Source organism: Canis aureus, chromosome 9, assembly GCF_053574225.1.
Source record: "Canis aureus isolate CA01 chromosome 9, VMU_Caureus_v.1.0, whole genome shotgun sequence".
Lineage (NCBI taxonomy): Eukaryota > Metazoa > Chordata > Mammalia > Carnivora > Canidae > Canis > Canis aureus.
Genome location: NC_135619.1, coordinates 36,732,921 through 36,752,410, shown reverse-complemented (window position 1 = coordinate 36,752,410; position 19,490 = coordinate 36,732,921). Strand labels below are relative to the sequence as shown.

Below are 19,490 nucleotides of genomic sequence, written 5' to 3'. Positions count from 1 at the left end.
ATTTCAAATTTAATGGAATGTGTTTTCTAAACTGTTCCGACTTGCTGAAGTATAGCCTTTGAATATATTCATTTGGGGTTAGGAATCTGTGAATAGGGAAGTGTGATTTATTGCTGTGAATTACAAAAGTGTGAGAAGGCAGCCCCATAATAGATGAAAGGATGGACAGAAAATTAACGTGTGCAACTTTCCTCCAGTGCTCTGTGTTTATACACACTATACTGTATCCAACTGCACCATTTTGGGGGTAGGAAGGAGGTCATGTTTCTTTGAATATTCAAATTACATGACTATGAAACCTGCCCTACTGGCACTAGAACAGGCTTCTTCCCAGCCTTGCTACCCTCATGAGCCTCAAGTCTTCCCAAACCTGTTTGCTCATCTCTGAACCAGGGATAATAACATCCACCCCATAAGGTGGTTGTCCTGATTAGGTGAGAAAACACACTTAAAAAACTTAGCACAGTCACTGCTGCATGGGAAGTGATAATGTTATCATCTTTCTTAAGCACAGTGGGTAGGTTCTTGTTACTTGTGCTCAGAGAACTGAAGATCAGAAACTCAGCTCTCTCATGTTCTGTCTCCCTCTCTGATATTTCCCACTCATTTTCTCTCCTTTCCCCTTTATTCCCTTTCACTATTTTTTATATTCCCCAAACAAATGAAACCATAAAATGTTTGTCCTTCTCTCATTGACTTATTGTGGAAGGAGCCTCAGTGTCCATCGAAAGATGAATGGATAAAGAAGATGTGGTCTATGTATACAATGGAATATTCCTCAGCCATTAGAAACGACAAATACCCACCATTTGCTTTGAGGTGAATGGAACTGGAGGGTATTATGCTGAGTGAAATAAGTCAATTGAAAAAGTGACAAACATTATATGGTCTCATTCATTTGGGGAATATAAAAATTAGTAAAAGGGAATAAAGGGAAAGGAGAGAAAATGAGTGAAAATATCAGTGAGGGTGACAAAACATGAGAGACACCTAACTCTGGGAAATGAACAAGGGGTAGTGGAATGGGAGGTGGGCGGGGGGTTGGGGTGACTGGGTGATGGGCACTGAGGGGGGCACTTGGCGGGATGAGCACTGGGTGTTATGCTATATGTTGGCAAATTGAACTCCAATAAAAAACAATGAAAGAAAGAAAGAAAGAAAGAAAGAAAGAAAGAAAGAAAGAAAGAAAAAGAAAGAAACTCAGCTCTCCAAGAAGAGGGGCTGTTTTAACCGTGGTTGCTTTGGTTACCACAAGGTGTCACTGACAGCCCCACGGGCCTGTGCAGGTCTTCCTGGCATCTCTTTCAGAAGGGAGCTCAGAGGTTCCTCAATGGCATTCCAGGTGCCACAGAAAGGAGCCCTTCTCTCCATCGATATATTCAACCATGGTTGTTCCATGACACTCTGGCCCTGCCATCCAAAAGCTACAGCTCTTTCATAGCACGGTCTATGATGATGGAAGCTTTTCCTATCTGTGTAGTTCAATATGGTAGCCACTAGTCACAGGTGGTTATTGAGCAATTGATTACTTCCTTTTCCCTCTCAGCTTGTTTGAGATATAACTGACATATAGCATTGTATAAGTTTAAGGTGTGGAATGTGATGATTTGATACATGTTTATATTGCAAAATGGTTACTATAATAGGATTTGTTAACATATCCATCACCTTACATAATTGTCATTTTTTTGTATATGTGGTAACAGCTTTCAAGATCTACTCTTTAGCAACTTTCAAGTCCGTTAGCTATAGTCACCATTCGGTATATTAGATCCCTAGAACTTATACCTGAAAGTTTATGCCCTTTAACCAATATATCCCCATTTCCACCCCCCTCCAGCTCCTGGTAACCACCATTTTACTCTGTTTCTTTGAGTTTGCCTTTTTTAGATTCCACAGACAAGTGAGCTCATATTTCTCTCTCCTTGTATGACTTACCTCACTGAGTGTAATGCACTCAGGGTTCATCCATGTTGTTACAAAGGCAGAGTTTCCTTCTTTTCTGTGGCTGAATAATATTCTTTACATATAATTTTCTTTATCTGTTCTTCCATCAATGGGTATTTACATTGTTTTCATATCTTGGCTATTGTGAATAATGCTGCAGTGAACACACGGCTATAGTTACCTCTTCAAGGTAGAGATTTCATTTCCAGAAGTGGAACTGCTGGATCAAATGGTAGTTCTATTTTTAACTTTTTGAGGAACCTCCCTATTATTTTCCATAGTGGCTGCATCAGTTTACATTCCTACCAAGACTGTACAAGGGTCATATTTATAATGCATAATTGAGATAGATATCATTAATGGTTGGCAGGGCTTTCACATTGATTCCCTGACCTGTGGATTAAGAACCAGAACGATAGGAAGAGTTATATGGATGCCCTGAAACTATTCCTATGCTTCGCCATGGTAATAAACCAGAAGGATGTGCCTGATGTCAAACCTTATCTCTTCCAGAAAGCCGGAGGAATTTTCTGCTTCCTAGAAAGTGAAATTTCTGGATTCCATCATTAGGTTTTAATGTTCCACAAACTCCCAAGTGCCTTGGCATCAGTATTTATTTCTATAAAGAAAGACCACTGGTGTGAGAAGCTTGTACAACACTTTCATGTAACTCAGGGTATGCCCGTCTGGCAGGACACCTAAAGCTGATTGTAATACTCTACTGAGGAGGTTCTTTGAAGCTTTGACATCAGGCTAGCCCCAGCTTTTGATGACTGGTGGAGAAGAGGCTACTTGTTCCTACACAGTTAGCTTGTAGCAAGTCTCTCTGGGACTCAGGATTGTAAGAAAAGTGGTCACTGGCACAAAATGATGACTTTGATCACCAACTCTTTATGTAATGTGATCATCCCTGCAATTCATGTAGGGACAGACACCTGAGAGCTTTAAAATGACATTATTATTTTTATTAGATGACGCATTGAAATGAAATTTATTTACTTTTAGAATCCCAAATGAATTAAGCCTGGTAATTTGCATATATATAAAGTGGTTATAAACCACATTTCTTCCTTCCTTTGCTTTCCAGTATAGTCCTGAAAAACCAGTCTTTGAGGAGTTAATTTTTAGTGCCTAGCTAAGGTTAGCAAGTGTTTTCATGTGGCCCATCTAGAACGATGATGATGATGATAAATACTAACAGGGCACTTATTATGGGCCAGTGTTGTTCTAAGTGCTTTACATATATAAAATCAGTTGAGTCTTTGCAACCTTATAAGGTAGGTCTGATGTCATCCTCTTTTTACAGATAGTCTTTTCTTCATCATTTTTTAAAAGATTTTATTAATTTACTCAGAAGAGACACAGCCTCTAGCACACCAGCCGTGGCATAAACTTCTTACACTGAAGCTTGGGGCTCCCCAGACACCCAGGTGGAAGCTGCGACTCTTCTTGTGAACAAGCCTCAGGGATTTCAGAACAATACTTCTACCACATGAAATAAGTCACTGAAGCCAGCTCAGATGCAAAGCGAGGTGAACTAGACTCTACCTTTCATAGAAGTACTAATTAATATGTGGCCCTCTTAACCTCCTACAGACCAGTTGCTAAACACAACTTAAATATTTCCCACTCACTTAGATTTAAGGGCAAGTTAAATGAGAAATGGAAACAAACATCTGACCAAATGGTTTAGGGGCTTGGAGAATATAGCTTCAGGGTCGGCTGTGATGGGATTTCTCTAGAAAATGTTTTAAGCCACTAACTTTTGGAGTGAAGAGTGGTGGTGTTGGTAGCAGAGGATGGTGAGGGAGAAGATGTGGTGGGGCAGTGTGGGCTTTGGGGAGCGTGTGTGCATACATGTTAGAGAGTTGCTATTATCATCGGAATGGTGTTTTCCACTGAGTTTATGACAAATTAGAGGAGAGAACGCTGATTACTTTCAGTTCCAGGCATGAGTCTGACTTGAGGCCTTTGCTTGAACTTCCTTTCTTGGGGTCTTGAAATACCCTGATCCCCTTTTGTGCTTAGGTGGTTTGATGTGGGCACCCATTCTATGCCACTCAAAGAGCCTGAATTAAGACCCTGTAAGGTCCCTCTTGGCTCCCAGGTCCTGTGACTCAGATGGCTGTGATTAGACCATGACATTAATTTTGCAGGAAACAATATCTGCTTCCTGCTCCTGACGAGAAGCCTCCAGCAGGGAAAAAGAACCACAGGCTGCTGTGACTTCGTCCTTCATCTTTCCCTAGAAAAATTGCTAGAGAAGCTAAGGTGTGTAGACCCAATTGAAGTGGTGATTTGTGGTTGAAATCCATAATTACTCCTGGAGACAATGAAACCTAGTGATTACAAGCAGCCTCCTGGGTTCTCTGGCTGCCTGCAAGTTATGTCTTTCATATCCTGCAAGGCAGCGCTTACATAAAGACTAATTATTCCCATATAATCACCCACAGAAAACTTCCTGTAGCTAAAAAGGAAAATATCACTACCATACAACAGGTAATATGAGAAGAGTGGAGCAGATGCTGTGGGAGCAAAAGGAGCTGACCTCTCCCCTGCTCAGACCTAGATGTGGCAGCTAGACAGTGTTGAGACAGTGCACGGTTCTCATGGGGCTTAGGAAACAGCTCATTTATCTTTTTTTGTGTCTCATTTCATGGGTCTGTAGAGTAAGTTTAAAAATGGTACCCATCTCATAATGTGGTTGCGAGGATTAAATGACCTATTTGTGCAAAACATTAAGATCAGTATCCAACACCTAGGAAGGGAGCTAGTAGATAGTCATCGCCGTCACTGTATTCCCTGTTCCTGTCAAGGGCCATGATTTTGTCTGCTGTGCTGCGCAGGGAGTGATCAAGCCTCTGCATGCCCAGAGCATCCTGAGGTCTCCTGCTTGAGGTCATGACAGTGGCTCTGCTGCTTTGGGAGAAGGGAGCGAAGTGAGACCACTAGGCTGAAGGGCCGAGATCCTGGGTTTGGGTCATGGCTCTGCCATGAGTCAGCCAAGTATCTTGGAACCAATCACTCCAACCCTTTGGACCTCTGTTCCCTTTCTATAAGATGAGAAGACGTTAAGGCTCCTTCCTATTTCAGCACAATACACTGAGATGGTCCTTTCTTTCCTCTCCCTGTTTTTAAAGCTACTTAACTATTTAATTACAGCATGCTGTTGTTTGTATCCAAAATTCAGCTTGAATCCGTACTGTACTTTTTTCCAACTCTGCTGCCACACCCTTGTCCACGCCATCCTCATGTCCCACCTAGACCACTGCTCTAGGCTCCTAACTAAGCCCATGCTTCTGCTCCCTTCCAAACTTTCCAGATAGCCCCTCAGAACAGTCTGCTTGAGAATGCCATTCTCCAGCTTAAAACCATCAGTAGGGATCCCTGGGTGGCGCAGCGGTTTGGCGCCTGCCTTTGGCCCAGGGTACGGTCCTGGAGACCCGGGATCGAATCCCACGTCCGGCTCCCGGTGCATGGAGCCTGCTTGTGCCTCTGCCTCTGTGTCTCTCTCTCTCTCTCTGTGCGACTATCATGAATAAAAAAATTTTAAAAAAACCATCAGTATATTTTCTTTCTAGTTAGAATAAAATAAAATAGCATTTTAGAATAAAACACAAATGCCTTTCATGATCTACAAGGTGCTACATGATCTGGCTTCTGCCAACATCTCTTCATCTGATGTCACTTACCCCATCTTTCCACTCTAATCCAACTTGGGCCTTCCACTAGTGTCTGGAACACACTGAACTCTTTTCCACCACATGCTGTTGCCTTCACCTAGAATGTTCCTTGCTACTGTCCATAGAGCTGTCCCTTTGTAACCATCTGTTCTCAGCTTAACTTCCATTGTTCAGCCAGACCTGTTCTACCCATTGTAAAGTGGCTTCTCCCATTGCTTTCCCACATTAGCTTCTTGTTTGTTTTCTTCTTAATTCTTACAATTGCATTTCCTTAGTTTGTTTACTTATTTTGTATTTGTTTCCTTCACTAGAATATAGGCTCCATGAACACAAAGCTTGTTTTTCTGTGTTGTTCATCATTTTACTACCAGCACCTAATGCAGGGTCTGAGTCATAGAAGATGCATAATAAATATTTGTTGAATAAATACATGGTTGCCTTTCACTCTGCAGTTAAATTCCATATGTCCTGTAGCCTATGCGACTGTCAACCTGAACCCAAGCCCTCCCTGGTTCTGGAAGATTATCTCTGAAGGAGGCCTGGACTCAGGCTAGGTGGATGTTTCAATTTGTATCACATGTTGGCTATTGAAATACTAGCTCTGGATCACCAGCTGGTCACTCTAACTTCCTGAACCTATGAGAATAGTCAGAGTGGTGGGGTCCTCTTATATAATTGTGGTTTCCAGGAGGCCTCCCTCACGAATGGGAAGAGGGAGACTAAAGGTCACTGTGGCCTGGAAATTCATCCCTCCAAAGTGTTACTATAGTCTTGTATCAAACAAGGTGAGCCCCCAGAGAGACACCAAGGTGATCTGGCCTTCAGAAACACGGCTGCCCACTGCCTTTCTCTCCCTACTCCTGTGCCTTTGCTTGTACTGCTTCTCTTCCGTAACATGTGAGTCTGTCCCTCCTTCGGTCTCAGAATATTCCTTGGTCAGGAAGACTTCTCCCATTGTACAATGACCTCAAGACCCTTAAGATCTTTCCTTTCTCCTAGCCCTTGTTTGAATTCTTATTTATGTTTAGAAAATTGTTAATTGATCCCAAAGCTGGAAAGGACCTCATATCCTCATCTGATCAAGCTCCTTGTCTTTTCCATCTTAGCTTCTTGTTTGTTTTCTTCTTAATTCTTACAACTGCATTTCCTTTCTCCTAGCCCTTGTTGATTTATAAGAATATGGTGATTTATACTCAGTGGGGGCACTGTACCCTGGGGTGGATGGGAAAAGGGTATGAGCCTACAAAGTTAGTTGGTATGAAAACTTGAGTTAGAACCCAAGCCTCCTGCTTGCAAATTCTGTGCATCTGTCTTTAGTTGGAGTTTAAGTGCTATTAGGTCTTATATACTGTGATAGTAATAGCTTACATTTCAACGATTCCTTAGTGTTAACAACTCTCAGGTGTAAAGACTTAGAGTCTCTCCTTGGTTAAGAGAATTGTTTGAGGCCATACAACTAGGATGCTAGGAAAGGTCAGTGGATGACGGGAAAACAAAAGTATAAATATGATTTCTACTTCCTGCCCTCCAGATGAAGAGAAGGAGTGCAGGCCTGGGGAGGGCAGAAGCTGTTGCCAGGAAGGAAACAAGCTTCCTCCCCAGGAGATTGTGTGCGCAGGGGAGAAGCAGGGATCTTAAGTGTGCTGTGCCTGAGGGTACAGGGCTGGAAAGGGGAGGATTTTTCTAGAAGGATTGGGAGGAGGGGCATGGGAGTAGCTGTGGCTTTTAGCGGTAGGAGTGATTCTTCAAGCCTAGTGTGTCTAGTGTGTGAGAGCCCCAGAAAGGTTGAGGAGAAAGAAGGTTGAAACATTACTAGTGGTGAGAGGGATGAGGAAGGAAAAAGAGAGTGGATGGTGAGGAGCTACCTATAAAATGTGTTTTTCAGTTTCTTTTTTTTTGAGGGGAGGGGTGCTCACTTGAGGGAATAGCATGGTCAGATTATTAGGGAGCCTTAAGGATTGTGTCTAAAATTCTTTTTTTTAAAAAAGATTTTATTTATTTATTCAGAAGAGACACACAGAGAGAGGCAGAGACACAGGCAGAGGGAGAAGCAGGCTCCCTGCAAGGAGCCAAAGTAGGACTCGATCCCAGGACCCCGGGATCATGACCTGAGCCAAAGGTAGACGCTCAACCTCTGAACCACCCAGATGCCCCAAGATTGTGTCCAAAATTCTGATACCACTATGGGGAGTTGGGTTGGGCCTGGCTAGGGCATTAGCTGGGAGTTTAGGAACTCCTTTCAGGTGGTGGGATGGGGCAGGCAGTGCTAGTACAGAGAATCAATCCCACAAGAGGCAGCCTGGGAACAATGCCTGAGCATAGAGAGGGTTAGAGAGCACTGAGGGCCAGTCAGGGCAGTCAAGCTCTCTATCCATTCTAAGAATGGGACCAGGATCAAGAACCAAGACCAGACTGTGGTCCAGAGCAAAGTGAAGTGAGGAGGGTCCTGGGGGATTGCTGGGCACAGCATTGAAGGAAGGGTCTATGGCTTGCCCTTCCTGGCCACCAGCTGCCAAGATACTAATTTAGGCTGGCTTAAAGGGCCAGGGTCCATGCACCAAAGCAGAGGGGCAATAAGTGTAATTCAGGCTGGTTGGGAGAGTTCAGTGGGAAGGGAGAGGAAGTAATGAAATGAAAGGAGTCGCTGCCAAAACAGGTACATTTTATGGTGTAGAGCAATGAAGATAAGAGACTTCACATCAGGTGGATTAGATTTTCTCTATTGAGGGGTGAGATCACCTGCAGAAAGGGAGAGGGTGCCACATAGGCATGACATTAATATTTGCTGAGTGAAGAAGTAAATATGGTAATTTTCAAAGGAAACACACAGCTTTTTTTCAGTTTTCTACATTATCCAGTAAGATCATCTTGCTTTACTTCTATGAAGGACATCTTCCTGTTATCTCAAATCTTAAGTCAGAAAATTGTTTTAGTTATTTATATTTAAAATAAAGTTCTTTATTTTCCAAAACAGTTTATGTTTGCCTTTCTTTAACATAATTTCAGAGGTCACAGATTCATAGAGTCTTACATCTGAATGAATCTGTAGGATAAAAGGAATAATTGTAATAATTTCCATTTCAAGGGATATGATGAATTAAGAAAACCTAATTAAAATTTGAAGGGTTTATTTTAAAAAATCCAGATTGTCCAGGCAAAACCCCATTTGGGAGCTAGGAGGGATCTGAGACATCAAATGACCTGCCCAAGGTCACAGGGGGTTAGTAGCAGAATGGGTGAGAACCCATGTTTCCTGACTTCTGCTCACATTCCTCCCTCTGACTTCTCTATATGGACACACTGCAGACTGGCATCTGCGCATAGTCCAGAAGCCCAGGGCCTCTTGACCCTGTAACTTTTCATTCCCAGGAGTCCAGAACCTCTTGCAACTGGATGCAGCATCTTATGTGGAGACTCAGTTTCTAGAAAGAAGAGCCATCACTTTCATCAGCGGGAGTGGGTGGAGGTCTGTGGAGCAGGTATTTGAATCCACTACTACTTATCTTTCTATCCATGGACAATCCTTGTACTTTTTTTCTATTTTGCTTTCTTTTTTACAAAATTAGAAAGTAAAAAAGTTATCTTTATTGTATGAACTTAAGGTAGTATCATATGAAGTAATATGAATAATGGCTAACAATGAGTACTTATGGAATGCTAGCTTTTATCTGTAACATCTCAACTCTTTCAGCTACCACTTGTTATAGTTCCATCTCATAGACTGAAGCTTAGTGAGATTAGTCACTTGTGGCAGTCAGGATTCAAACCAGGTAGTTTTAGCCCTAGAGCCCTTTGTCTATTATATTGCTTCCCTAAAGTTACCAACAAGAAAAAAGTGCACCAGATTTTTAAAAATGATGCCTTCAAAAATTTTGTTTACTTGTTGTGAAAACAAAGAATTTCTCATTTGATTCCAAAGTTTCTTTGAACTCTAGACTTTTTCACAATCATTAATTCAACGATTTGTTGAGAATATACTATGAGGCAGACATTGAAAAGATATCTCTCTTTGTGAGTTTGGAGGAAACAGATCTACAACAGATGATCCAAGCTTTAAAAAATATTTTTCTATATATATTTAAATTTCCTACATGCTTTTCAAATCTAGGGGTAAAAACAAAGTGGTTATTTTTTAAAAAGAATTAATTCTATTGCTTTCTTGTTACCTCTTTCAGATGAGAATAACATTCATGAGAATTTAAGTTCTGTGCAAAAATTTTGTTTAATGGACACCAACTGAATGTGCCAAGTTTCTACTTTTGATTGAATTCTTGGAGACTTTGATAAATATTCATTGATCCTGGAGTCTGTTTCTAATTTTTAAAAACTGAGTAATATATTCTAGAAATACTAGTTGTTTTTTTAAGATTTTATTTATTTATTCATGAGAGACACACACAGGAGGAGGCAGAGACACAGGCAGAGGGAGAAGCAGGCTCCCTGTGGAGCCTGATGTGGGACACTATCCCAGGACCCCAGGATCACAACCTGAGCCAAAGGCAGATGCTCAACCATTGAGCCACCCAGGTATCCCTAGAAATACCAGTTTGAATACCTCTCACTGTTGTTACAAAACAGCTCATCATGTCAAACAGATTGGATTTAAAATTATTAAAAGAAAATGGTGCCCCTTCCACACGGTCACACTGAGCTGGTCCCCACGCCTGGAATGGGGCCGCAGCCTCAGCCGCACCCGCTGCCCGCCGCCTGCCAGCGCCTGTGGACCGTGGACCCCTGCAAAGTGAGCAAGCTTCGGGTCTTCGTGAAAATGTGTAAGCAGGATCCCAGCGTTCTGCACACCGAGGAAATGCGCTTTCTGCGGGAGTGGGTGGAGAGCGTGGGGGGTAAAATACCACCAGCTACTCATAAAACTAAATCAGAAGACAGTATCAAGGAAGAAAATACAGATAGTAAGAAGGTGGAGGAAAACATAAAGACAGAAGAATCATCAAGTGAGGAAAGTGATCTAGAAATTGACAATGAAGGTGTAATTGAACCAGATATTGATGCCCCTCAAGAAATGGGAAATGAAAATGTAGAGATAACTGAGGAAATGATGGATCAGGCAAATGATAAAACAGTGGCTGCCATTGATGCCCTAAATGATGGTGAACTACAGAAAGCCATTGACTTGTATGCCATCAAACTGAATCCTCGCTTAGCCATTTTGTATGCCAAGAGAGCCAGTGTCTTCATCAAATTACAGAAGCCAAATGCTGCCATTCGAGACTGTGACAGAGCTATTGAAATAAATCGTGATTCAGCTCAGACTTACAAGTGGCGAGGGAAAGCACACAGACTTCAGGGTCATTGGGAAGAAGCAGCACATGATCTTGCCCTTGCTTGTAAACTGGATTATGATGAAGATGCTAGTGCATTGCTGAAAGAAGTTCGATCCACGGCCTAGAAAATTGCTGAACATTGGAGGAACAACATTTGCAACAACATGGAGCTAGAGAGTATTACAGCAAGTGAAATAAGTCAGTCAGAGAAAGACAGATACCGTATATTTTCACTCATATGTGGAATTTAAGAAACAAACAAACAAAAATGAGCAAAAGGTAAAGAGAGGCTAACCAAGAAAAACTCTTAACAGAGAACTAATGGTTGGCAGAAAGGAGGGGGATGGGTTAAATAGGTGATGGGGATTAAGGAAGGCACCTGTTGTAATGAGCACCAGATGTTGTATATTGTGCATCTGAAACTAATATTACATTGTATGTTAACTAACTGGAATTTAAATGAAAACAAAACAAAATAAAAAGAATATTGAGGTTAGACACTGAGAAAGGCAGCAAGCTCTGAACTCAATAAAATGGCCTTGAGCGATTCCCTACTGCTGCACTTGCCCGATCACTTTTTGTGGCATACCCACAGAGCTGTGTGGCCAACTATCCTTATATGACACCTGGAGGAAATAAAACACCCTTGGACCTGGATTTCCTTGCATACAGTTGGCTTTTTCCCCCTGAATATCTGGAAAGCCAACACTTGTAACTTCTTAAAGAAACCTAGGCTATTTTAACTGCAAGTCTTATATTGCTTGAAGCCAAACATTATCCCCCTACCCCCATACCAGCATTTCTGCTAACACATTTCTGAGATCTTTATGTAAATGAGTGGAGAAAAGGTGATTCACTTTACACAAATTCAATTTACAGACTACATTTTCAGAAAGCTAACGTCTATTTCTTATTCATATCTGTGCCATTCCTTATGCCCTGGAATTGTTTTCCTCTAGAAGGATGGACACCTTCCGGCGTTATAGGGATGCGTGGATCAATCTGATGACCACCCTAAGTTCTTGTCTTGAGCTGAGCCAACAAAGCCTTAATATAGTACACAACTTTGCCACTTGGAGAATAGATTATGCTATTTCCTCCTGATTTTCTAAGGGCTCAGGCAGCCTCATGGCTGTCACTCACCAACTCCTCAGTAGACATGAGAAAGGTTTCAATCTCCTACTGTGAATTTGGTCTCAACTTCATTCAATGCCTAAAATCTCTTTCAAATTAAGACTGAACAATTACCTTTCTTTATGCTTCTTTTACTTTTTTCCCATGGGCAATGAGCAATGCCTGAATACAGTATAAGCTTCATAAGAAGACCCATGTTGCTCTGAAATAATTTTTTAAATTGAGAGTTCACATACTGTAAAACTCATCCCTTTTATTTTTATTTTTTTTTTAAGATTTACAAAATTTATTTATTCAGGAGAGATACAGAGAGAGAGTCAGAGACATAGGCAAAGGGAGAAGAAGGCTCTCTGTGGGGAGCTTCATGCGGGACTTGATCCTAGGACCCCAGCATTATGACCTGAGCCAAAGGCAGATGCTCAACCACTGAGCCACCCAGGTGCCCTGACTTATATAATTTAAAACTGAAAGTTTGTGTCACTTAATTCCCTTCACCCGTTTTGTCTATCCTCAACTCCCTACCTCTGGCAATCACCAATCTATTCTCTATATCTATGAGCTTGGTTTACATTTTTTTTTTGGTTTGTTTTTTTTTAGATTCCATATAAAAGAGATCATATGGCATTCATCGTTTGGTCTGACATTTCACGTAGCATAATGTACTCTAAATCCATCTATGTTGTTGCAAATGATAATATTTCATTCTTTTTTATGGTTGAATAATATCCAACCATATTTATATATATATATGTATATATATATATATACTGATATAGTATCAGTATATATATATATAGTACATTTTCTTTATTCATTCATCAGATAGATACTTAGGTTGCTTTCATATGTTGGCTGTTATAAATAATGCTGCAATGAACATGGGGATCCATATATCTTTTCAAGTTATTGTTTTTATTTTCTTTGGATAAATACCCACAAATGGAATTCCTGGATCAAATGGTAGTTCTATTTTTAATTTTTTAAAGAGCATCCATACTGTTTTCCATAGTGGCTGCACCAGTTTGCATTCCCACCAACAGTTCACAAGGGTTCCATTTTCTCTGTATCCTCACCAACATTTGTTATTTCTTATCTTTTTGATAATAACAATTCTGACAGTTATGAGGTAATATCTTACTGTGGGAAATCTGCATTTCCCTGATGATGAGTGATGTTGAGTTGAATGTCCTCTTAACTCAAGAAGTCCCTAGCCTGGCAAGTCTTGGCTTGACAACAAATTTTGAGTTGTTAATTTTCATACTGTTGTAATAATTCAGGTAATCTGTTAATTTGGCAACCTATTAACCTGAGCATGAACCATCAATCAACACATAAGAGATAAGAGCAGAGGCAGGCAAAGTTATCTCTAATGAGATGGAATTATTCCCAGATCAACAAAATCTGACTGGAACTTGATTCAAGCTGTTAACATATCTGAAGGGAAAAACATCCTTCAGAAGAAGGGATAGTTGGCCATGGAAGCAAGGTAAAAGGAAATTCTCAGAGGCCATGTTGGTAGTGTCATTCGAGCCCAGTGTAGAGGTTGCCCGAGTCCAAGGACACAGCCTGTCCTGTCTTGGTGGAGGTGGGTGCAGCAGAGCCTGAAGCCATCCAACATCTGAGTCATAGAGCCAACTCCCCAGGCTTACTTCCATGCTTACCAAGCAGCCTTCTTCCTAATTATAATTTGGATTTCTTTGCAGATTTTACCTATAGGAGAATAAAGCCTGGCCAGATCACTCCAGTATCTTGGCAGATATATTTCTTGTTATAAATAATTGGTTTATGAACTATTTTATATTGTGAACAAAATTTAACTTAAACCTCTCTGTTGGGGTCACTTACCATCCCAAGACCCCTTGAGCTCTAGCCTTTGCAGTCATATGGACTTTCTGAGCTGGCAGGACAGAGGGCCAGACCCTGAAACTTGAGCATTAGCTTATCATTGACAGTGACTCCATGGCTTCTCTTTAAACTTAAACGGTTCTTAAAAGTGATCAGGTTATATTTTTCAAAAGCAAAAGTATTTACGCACCAACCATATCTCATTTTTATGTACATTCCCTACTTTTGGCAAATAGTTTACTCCCATTTGACAGGTGGAAATGTTGAGCAGTGAAGCTTCTCCTGGGCTAATTAAATTTTGTGCTAGTTTAAAGCTCTTGAAGTCTATTTTGCATTTAAATTTTCTCAAATTACTAAGAAGGATTTTTGGTATTGAGCTAAAGTTAAAGGTAAATAGTTGAGAGTATGAATTCAGGTGTTTTGTGTTAATTTTCTTTATTGGAAGCCTGGTTCATTTTAGATTTGATTTAATTTTGGCCTTGTTTTCCTTCCACCTGGAATGAGTACTTAGTGTGAAACTTTTGTTGGAGTTCCAGTGAAAATTCTGCTGGAACACTGAGGAGTGGGGTTAGTATTTAGGATCGAGGATAATAAATAGATGCTTGCTCAGTGACCCCATAGTTTGCTCATTGGAATTTAACCAAAAGGAAATAATTCAAAGGAGGAAAGAAAAAAATATATTAAAAATTCATTGTAGCATTGTTGACAATATAAAACAAATCTTAGATCATTTAGAGGTCCAATAGCATGGCCAAGTAAATTATGGGATATCTCATAGGTTATTGAAGAGCTATAAGTCAACTATGAACATTGTATAGTGACATGGAAATATGGAAGAATGCTTACCAAACATTTTAAGATAAAAAATCCAGAACACTTGTGTGCCTTCTGTCACAACTGGGTGAAAATAAATGTAAATGTATAGAGAATGGACAGATTGCACAGAAATATAAAGACAAAGATATTAGGGATATAGGTACATTGAAAAAATTTCCTTTCATGCTATATTACACATCAATAAAAATCATTTAATTTTTCAAAACAATGTCAAATTTATAAGGCCGTAAAAGTGTCACTGAGGAGTTTCATAGCGACCTCTTTCTGGATACTTTTGGGTAACATTTTCTTTACATTGGAAATCTTTGGTTTTGGCCACATTCTTCTAGAATAAACATCCAGTTCTTACTCCTTTCAAAATTATTTTCAGGATAATCCATGCATTAAAATTTTCTAAGTTTGGGGTAAAAATATTGTTAAGGGCTATCTTTGATTACAGCATAATACTGTGTGGGGTAATGTCTGGGATACTGACCTAAACCTAGGGTGCAAGGTTCCTGTCATCACTCTGCCACTAACCAGCCCAGTGAGCTTGGAAAAGATACTTAACATCTGTGGGGTTTGTGTCTTCCTGTGCCTGATGACCTTCTCAGACTATGATCTCTCAACACCTCTTTCACATTATAGTAAGTGATCTTTGAATATAAATGTTAACTTCGAATTTACATTTCCAAATTCTATGTTTGGTCAGATAACATATTTGAGCTCTGAAACTAGTCCTGATTTTTCTTGAGAAGTTTAATAGAGTCCTAACTCTGGGAAGATTTTCTTTAAAAAGCCAGACTAAAATCCGAACATTTCTGACATTTCACCTTTACACTTGATACTTTGGGAGGTTGAATTTTGGCATTCAGTGAAAGGGTTTCCTGTGTTCTGGCTTCTGCACTCTGGTCTCCAGTGACATGGTTTTCAAGTTTAAGTATACATCCAAATCCCCTGGAAGGCTTGTTAAAATACATATTGTCAGGCCCCTGATCCAGTTTATGATTCCTAAAGTCTGGGGTCAGACCCGAGATTGTGAATTTCTAATAGGTTCCAGATGATGGTAATTATATTGGACTGGGGACCACACCTGGAGAGCCACTGCTCTGGAGAAATATTTGTGTAGCCATACAAGGAGGCATGTAGAAGAATGGACTTGCTGTGCTTGCAGCACTATTAAGTTCTGCAAAGAATGAGGGCCCATGTAAATAGCTAAGAGTAAGCGAATGGTCACAACCATTCACCCTGTAGAATATCATACAGCAGGAAAAAGAGCGAGATAGATATAGTTGCGCCACAAGGAGTGGTTCAGAGTGTTAGCTCTGTTGACAGATTGTGTTTGAAAACAGTGTTTCAACTATGAAGAACATGGAGAATCTGAAATATGATTTTAATTTAATATGTTAGAATCATTTATTTACTGGTAAGATCACTTTTTAAAGGGGTGAATGGCTTTGGCTATGCTCCTGACTTACAGTGGATCTGCACCTGTTGAGTTAATTGAACCAGATCAACACAGAGTCAGTGGACACATCATCATGAGGCCAGGCGTGACAGTTTATACAACAAATACTCTGACAAATGTGTATTTTTTTTTTTTTAAAAAGCATTCATGATATCAAGGTTATAAGTCAAAGTCCTTGGCTTTGTTAAAGTCCTTTGCCTTTCATAACAAATAATTTAAAATGCATGCTATCAAGATGCAAGATAATTACAGATTTATTTGACCTTTATGATAACTGGTATTTAAATATTTACTCACCTTCTCTCCTACGTATCAAAATACAGGCTAATTGTTAATTCACTGCATTTCATTCAGATAGCACTTCCATCTGAAGTCTCCGGATATAGAAACTGATGACTTCTTGTCTCAACTTAATTTTGGTCAAGGGTAATCTAGAATATTTGGGGCTATGCATGCTTTTTAAAGATTTTATGTATTTATTTGAGAGAGAGAGAGAGAGAGAGCATGAGTGGGGAGGGGCAGAGGGAGAGGGAGGAGCAGATTCCCCGCTGCGCAGAGAGCCCAACTCAGGGCTTGATCCCAGGATTCTGGGATTATGGGGCTTGATCCCAGGATTCTAGGATTATGACCTGAGCAAAAGGCAGACGCTTAACTGACGGAGCCACGCAGGTGCCCTGGGGCTATAATTTTTTACTCTATATTGACCATAAGCTATTGTGGAAGGATTTTATTTTCTTCTCTGTGTTTCAGTTTCCCTCTCTGTGAAATGATGATTAACAATACTCACTTAAAAGGATGCTGAGGATTAAAGGAGATAATAGGTGTCAGTATTTGAAAGAATATTTGGTGCACAGCCTCTAACGTATAGTGGATAAAAAAAATCAAATTGTAGAAGAATGTATACAGTATGACACCATATGTGTAAACAAGGCTGCAAACAATTCTGAATGCTTTTCACTGGTACATATATGTGCATGTAGATGCAAAGAACAAGATCTAGAAGAATATATTGCAGACCAGTATCAGTGTTTACCTCTGGAGAAAGGAGGAGGGGACTAGATTAATTTGGGACATGGTCAAAGAAGACTTTAGCTTTATCAACAATTGGATTGATTGAAGAGAGACAGCGAGCGCAAGAGCAAGTCACACATGGAGGGAGGAGCAGAGGCAGAGGGACAAGTAGAATCCTTGCTCAGCAGGGAGCCTGACACCGGATGGAGTGATGACCCCAGCTGAGGGCAGATGCTTAACTGGCTGTGCCCTGCGTTATTTTTATTTTTACATGACAGATTTATTTAATAATATTTATTCTTACCTACTACACTTACTAAGACCATCTATTTGTCTTCTCTCAGAGAAATTCACCTCATGGGTTGATTAAAGATTACAAAGATGAAGAACATTTTGAAGTCAAAAGTGAAAAAGGCAAAGAATTGTTACATATGAATATATTCTTACCTTAATAAAACTGAAATTCTGTTCTTTTTTATTCTGGGTAATAATGAAGACTCTTATTAACATTTAATTATTTTTTAATTGTTAATGAGAAACACCAATCTGATCTTAAATTTGTTTTGACTTCTGCCTTTTTTTCTTCTTTAAAACTGTTTTTAATTTTTTAATTTCTAGAAAGTACATTTTGCATTCCCCAGGTAAGCTGTTTGTTATGAATAGTTTGGCAGAAGTGACATCATATTGTTTTCCTTTTGTACTGTATTTATTCATAGCCAAAATCAATCTGCATAAATCAACACTGTCTCTTTTACAACTTTTAATAGTTTATGTCAATTTGTTAAATTATGAAAGGCACTTTTGGTCTAATAGCTCCACTAATGAATTATGCATCAATCAGTTTTCATCTTATTGGTTAATATTTAAAGATATATTACAGAATTCTCAGTTACAGATCATGGACCTGCAACTGAAATATTGTGCTCTCTCTTCTTCTCTATCCAGGCAGGAAAAAACAAACTTTATGCGGGTGAAAAATACTGTATGTCTCAGAATCACAGCAGGGATAGAACATTGATTAAGCAAACAGTTTATGGGAAACAGCTAAGAGGTGGGAGAGGCTACACACAGGTTGGGGAACTTTATTATTATTTTGTATTTTTAAAAAATATTTTATTTATTCATTTGAGAGAGAGAGAGTAAGAGTAAGAGACAAAGAGCACACAAGGCAGCAGGACCAGAGGGAGAGGGAGGAGAAGCAGGCTCTCTGCTGAACAGGGAGCCTCATCCGGGGCTTAATCCCAGGACCCTGAGATTATGACCTGAGCCGAAGGCAGACACTTAACTGACTGAGCCACCCAGGCACCCAGATTGGGAAACTTTTAAAACAGCCCCCCACCCCCCAGCTTTATTTGGCTCAGAATCACCAAAGAATTCTTAGAATGCAGATTCTTGGATCCTACTCTCAGACAAAATGGGTCAGCGGTTCAGAGGCAGGTAGATTGTAGGCCATACACTGAGAAACATTGCAAGGGCCTCCCTGGTATTTACCCGCTGCTGGGAAATGCTGCCAGAAGCTGCCCTTGTCCTAAATTATCCTTTTTCTTCATCTGCTCAAGATTAGGCACCAAAAGGATAATGTACCCAGGGAAGGACATCTGGCTGACTAGGTACTGAGAGACTTTGGAATAGGTAGTTAATGTCTGGGTTAAGAATCTTTGTGCATCAGTGAAAAATGAAATAAAGAACAGGGCAAGTAGGTTGATAGATGGGCTGTTTTCTTATGTCCTCACGCTAAGCATTGACTGGATCCCTTTTAGGACCTGCAGCCCTTTATATACTCAATGAGGTGACCTTTTTTCAGATCCTCCTTTGCAGCGAAATGTACCTGGTCTGATCCTCAGGAGCTTAAGTTTATGCATGCTTTTGGGTGATAGCTAATTTATTTTATAGCTTAATTTTCAACTCTGTTCCAGGCAACAAATCTGTGTGTTAGGTGCGGTTGTCAGATTAATGGTGTCCCTGAAGACATCCATGTCCTAACCCCTGGAACCTGAGAATATGTAACTTTACATGGCAAAGAGGAATTAAGTTTGCGGATGGAATTAAGGTTTCTATCTTAATTGCAACTTTAAAATAGGGAGATTTTCTTGGATTATCCATGTGGTTCAGTGTAATCAGGAGGGTTCTTTAGAGTAGAAGAGATCAGAGTGATGCAATGTAAGGAGGACTCAACTCACAGTTGCTGGCTTTGAAGACAGATGAAAGGAAGCACAAGCCAAGGAATGTGGGCAGCTTCTAGAAGCTGGAAAAGTCAAGGAAATGGGATTCTCTCCTAGAGGCTCTGCACAGGAATGCAACCCT

The 19,490-nt window shown here is 40.2% G+C and overlaps 1 protein-coding gene across 1 annotated transcript in view; it reads left to right on the top strand.

Moving 5' to 3' along the window:
• LOC144320649 (putative protein FAM10A4) overlaps positions 1-11,640 on the top strand; it is a 29,916-nt gene extending 18,276 nt beyond the window's left edge. The window contains exons 4-7 of the mRNA XM_077909439.1: positions 3,283-3,479; positions 4,104-4,218; positions 9,000-9,109; positions 9,806-11,640. Coding sequence (XP_077765565.1) covers positions 10,252-11,037 — 786 coding nt within the window. The 5' untranslated portion in view covers positions 3,283-3,479; positions 4,104-4,218; positions 9,000-9,109; positions 9,806-10,251 and the 3' untranslated portion in view covers positions 11,038-11,640. The remainder of the gene's footprint in view (positions 1-3,282; positions 3,480-4,103; positions 4,219-8,999; positions 9,110-9,805) is intronic.
• The last annotated feature ends 7,850 nt before the right edge of the window (positions 11,641-19,490 follow it).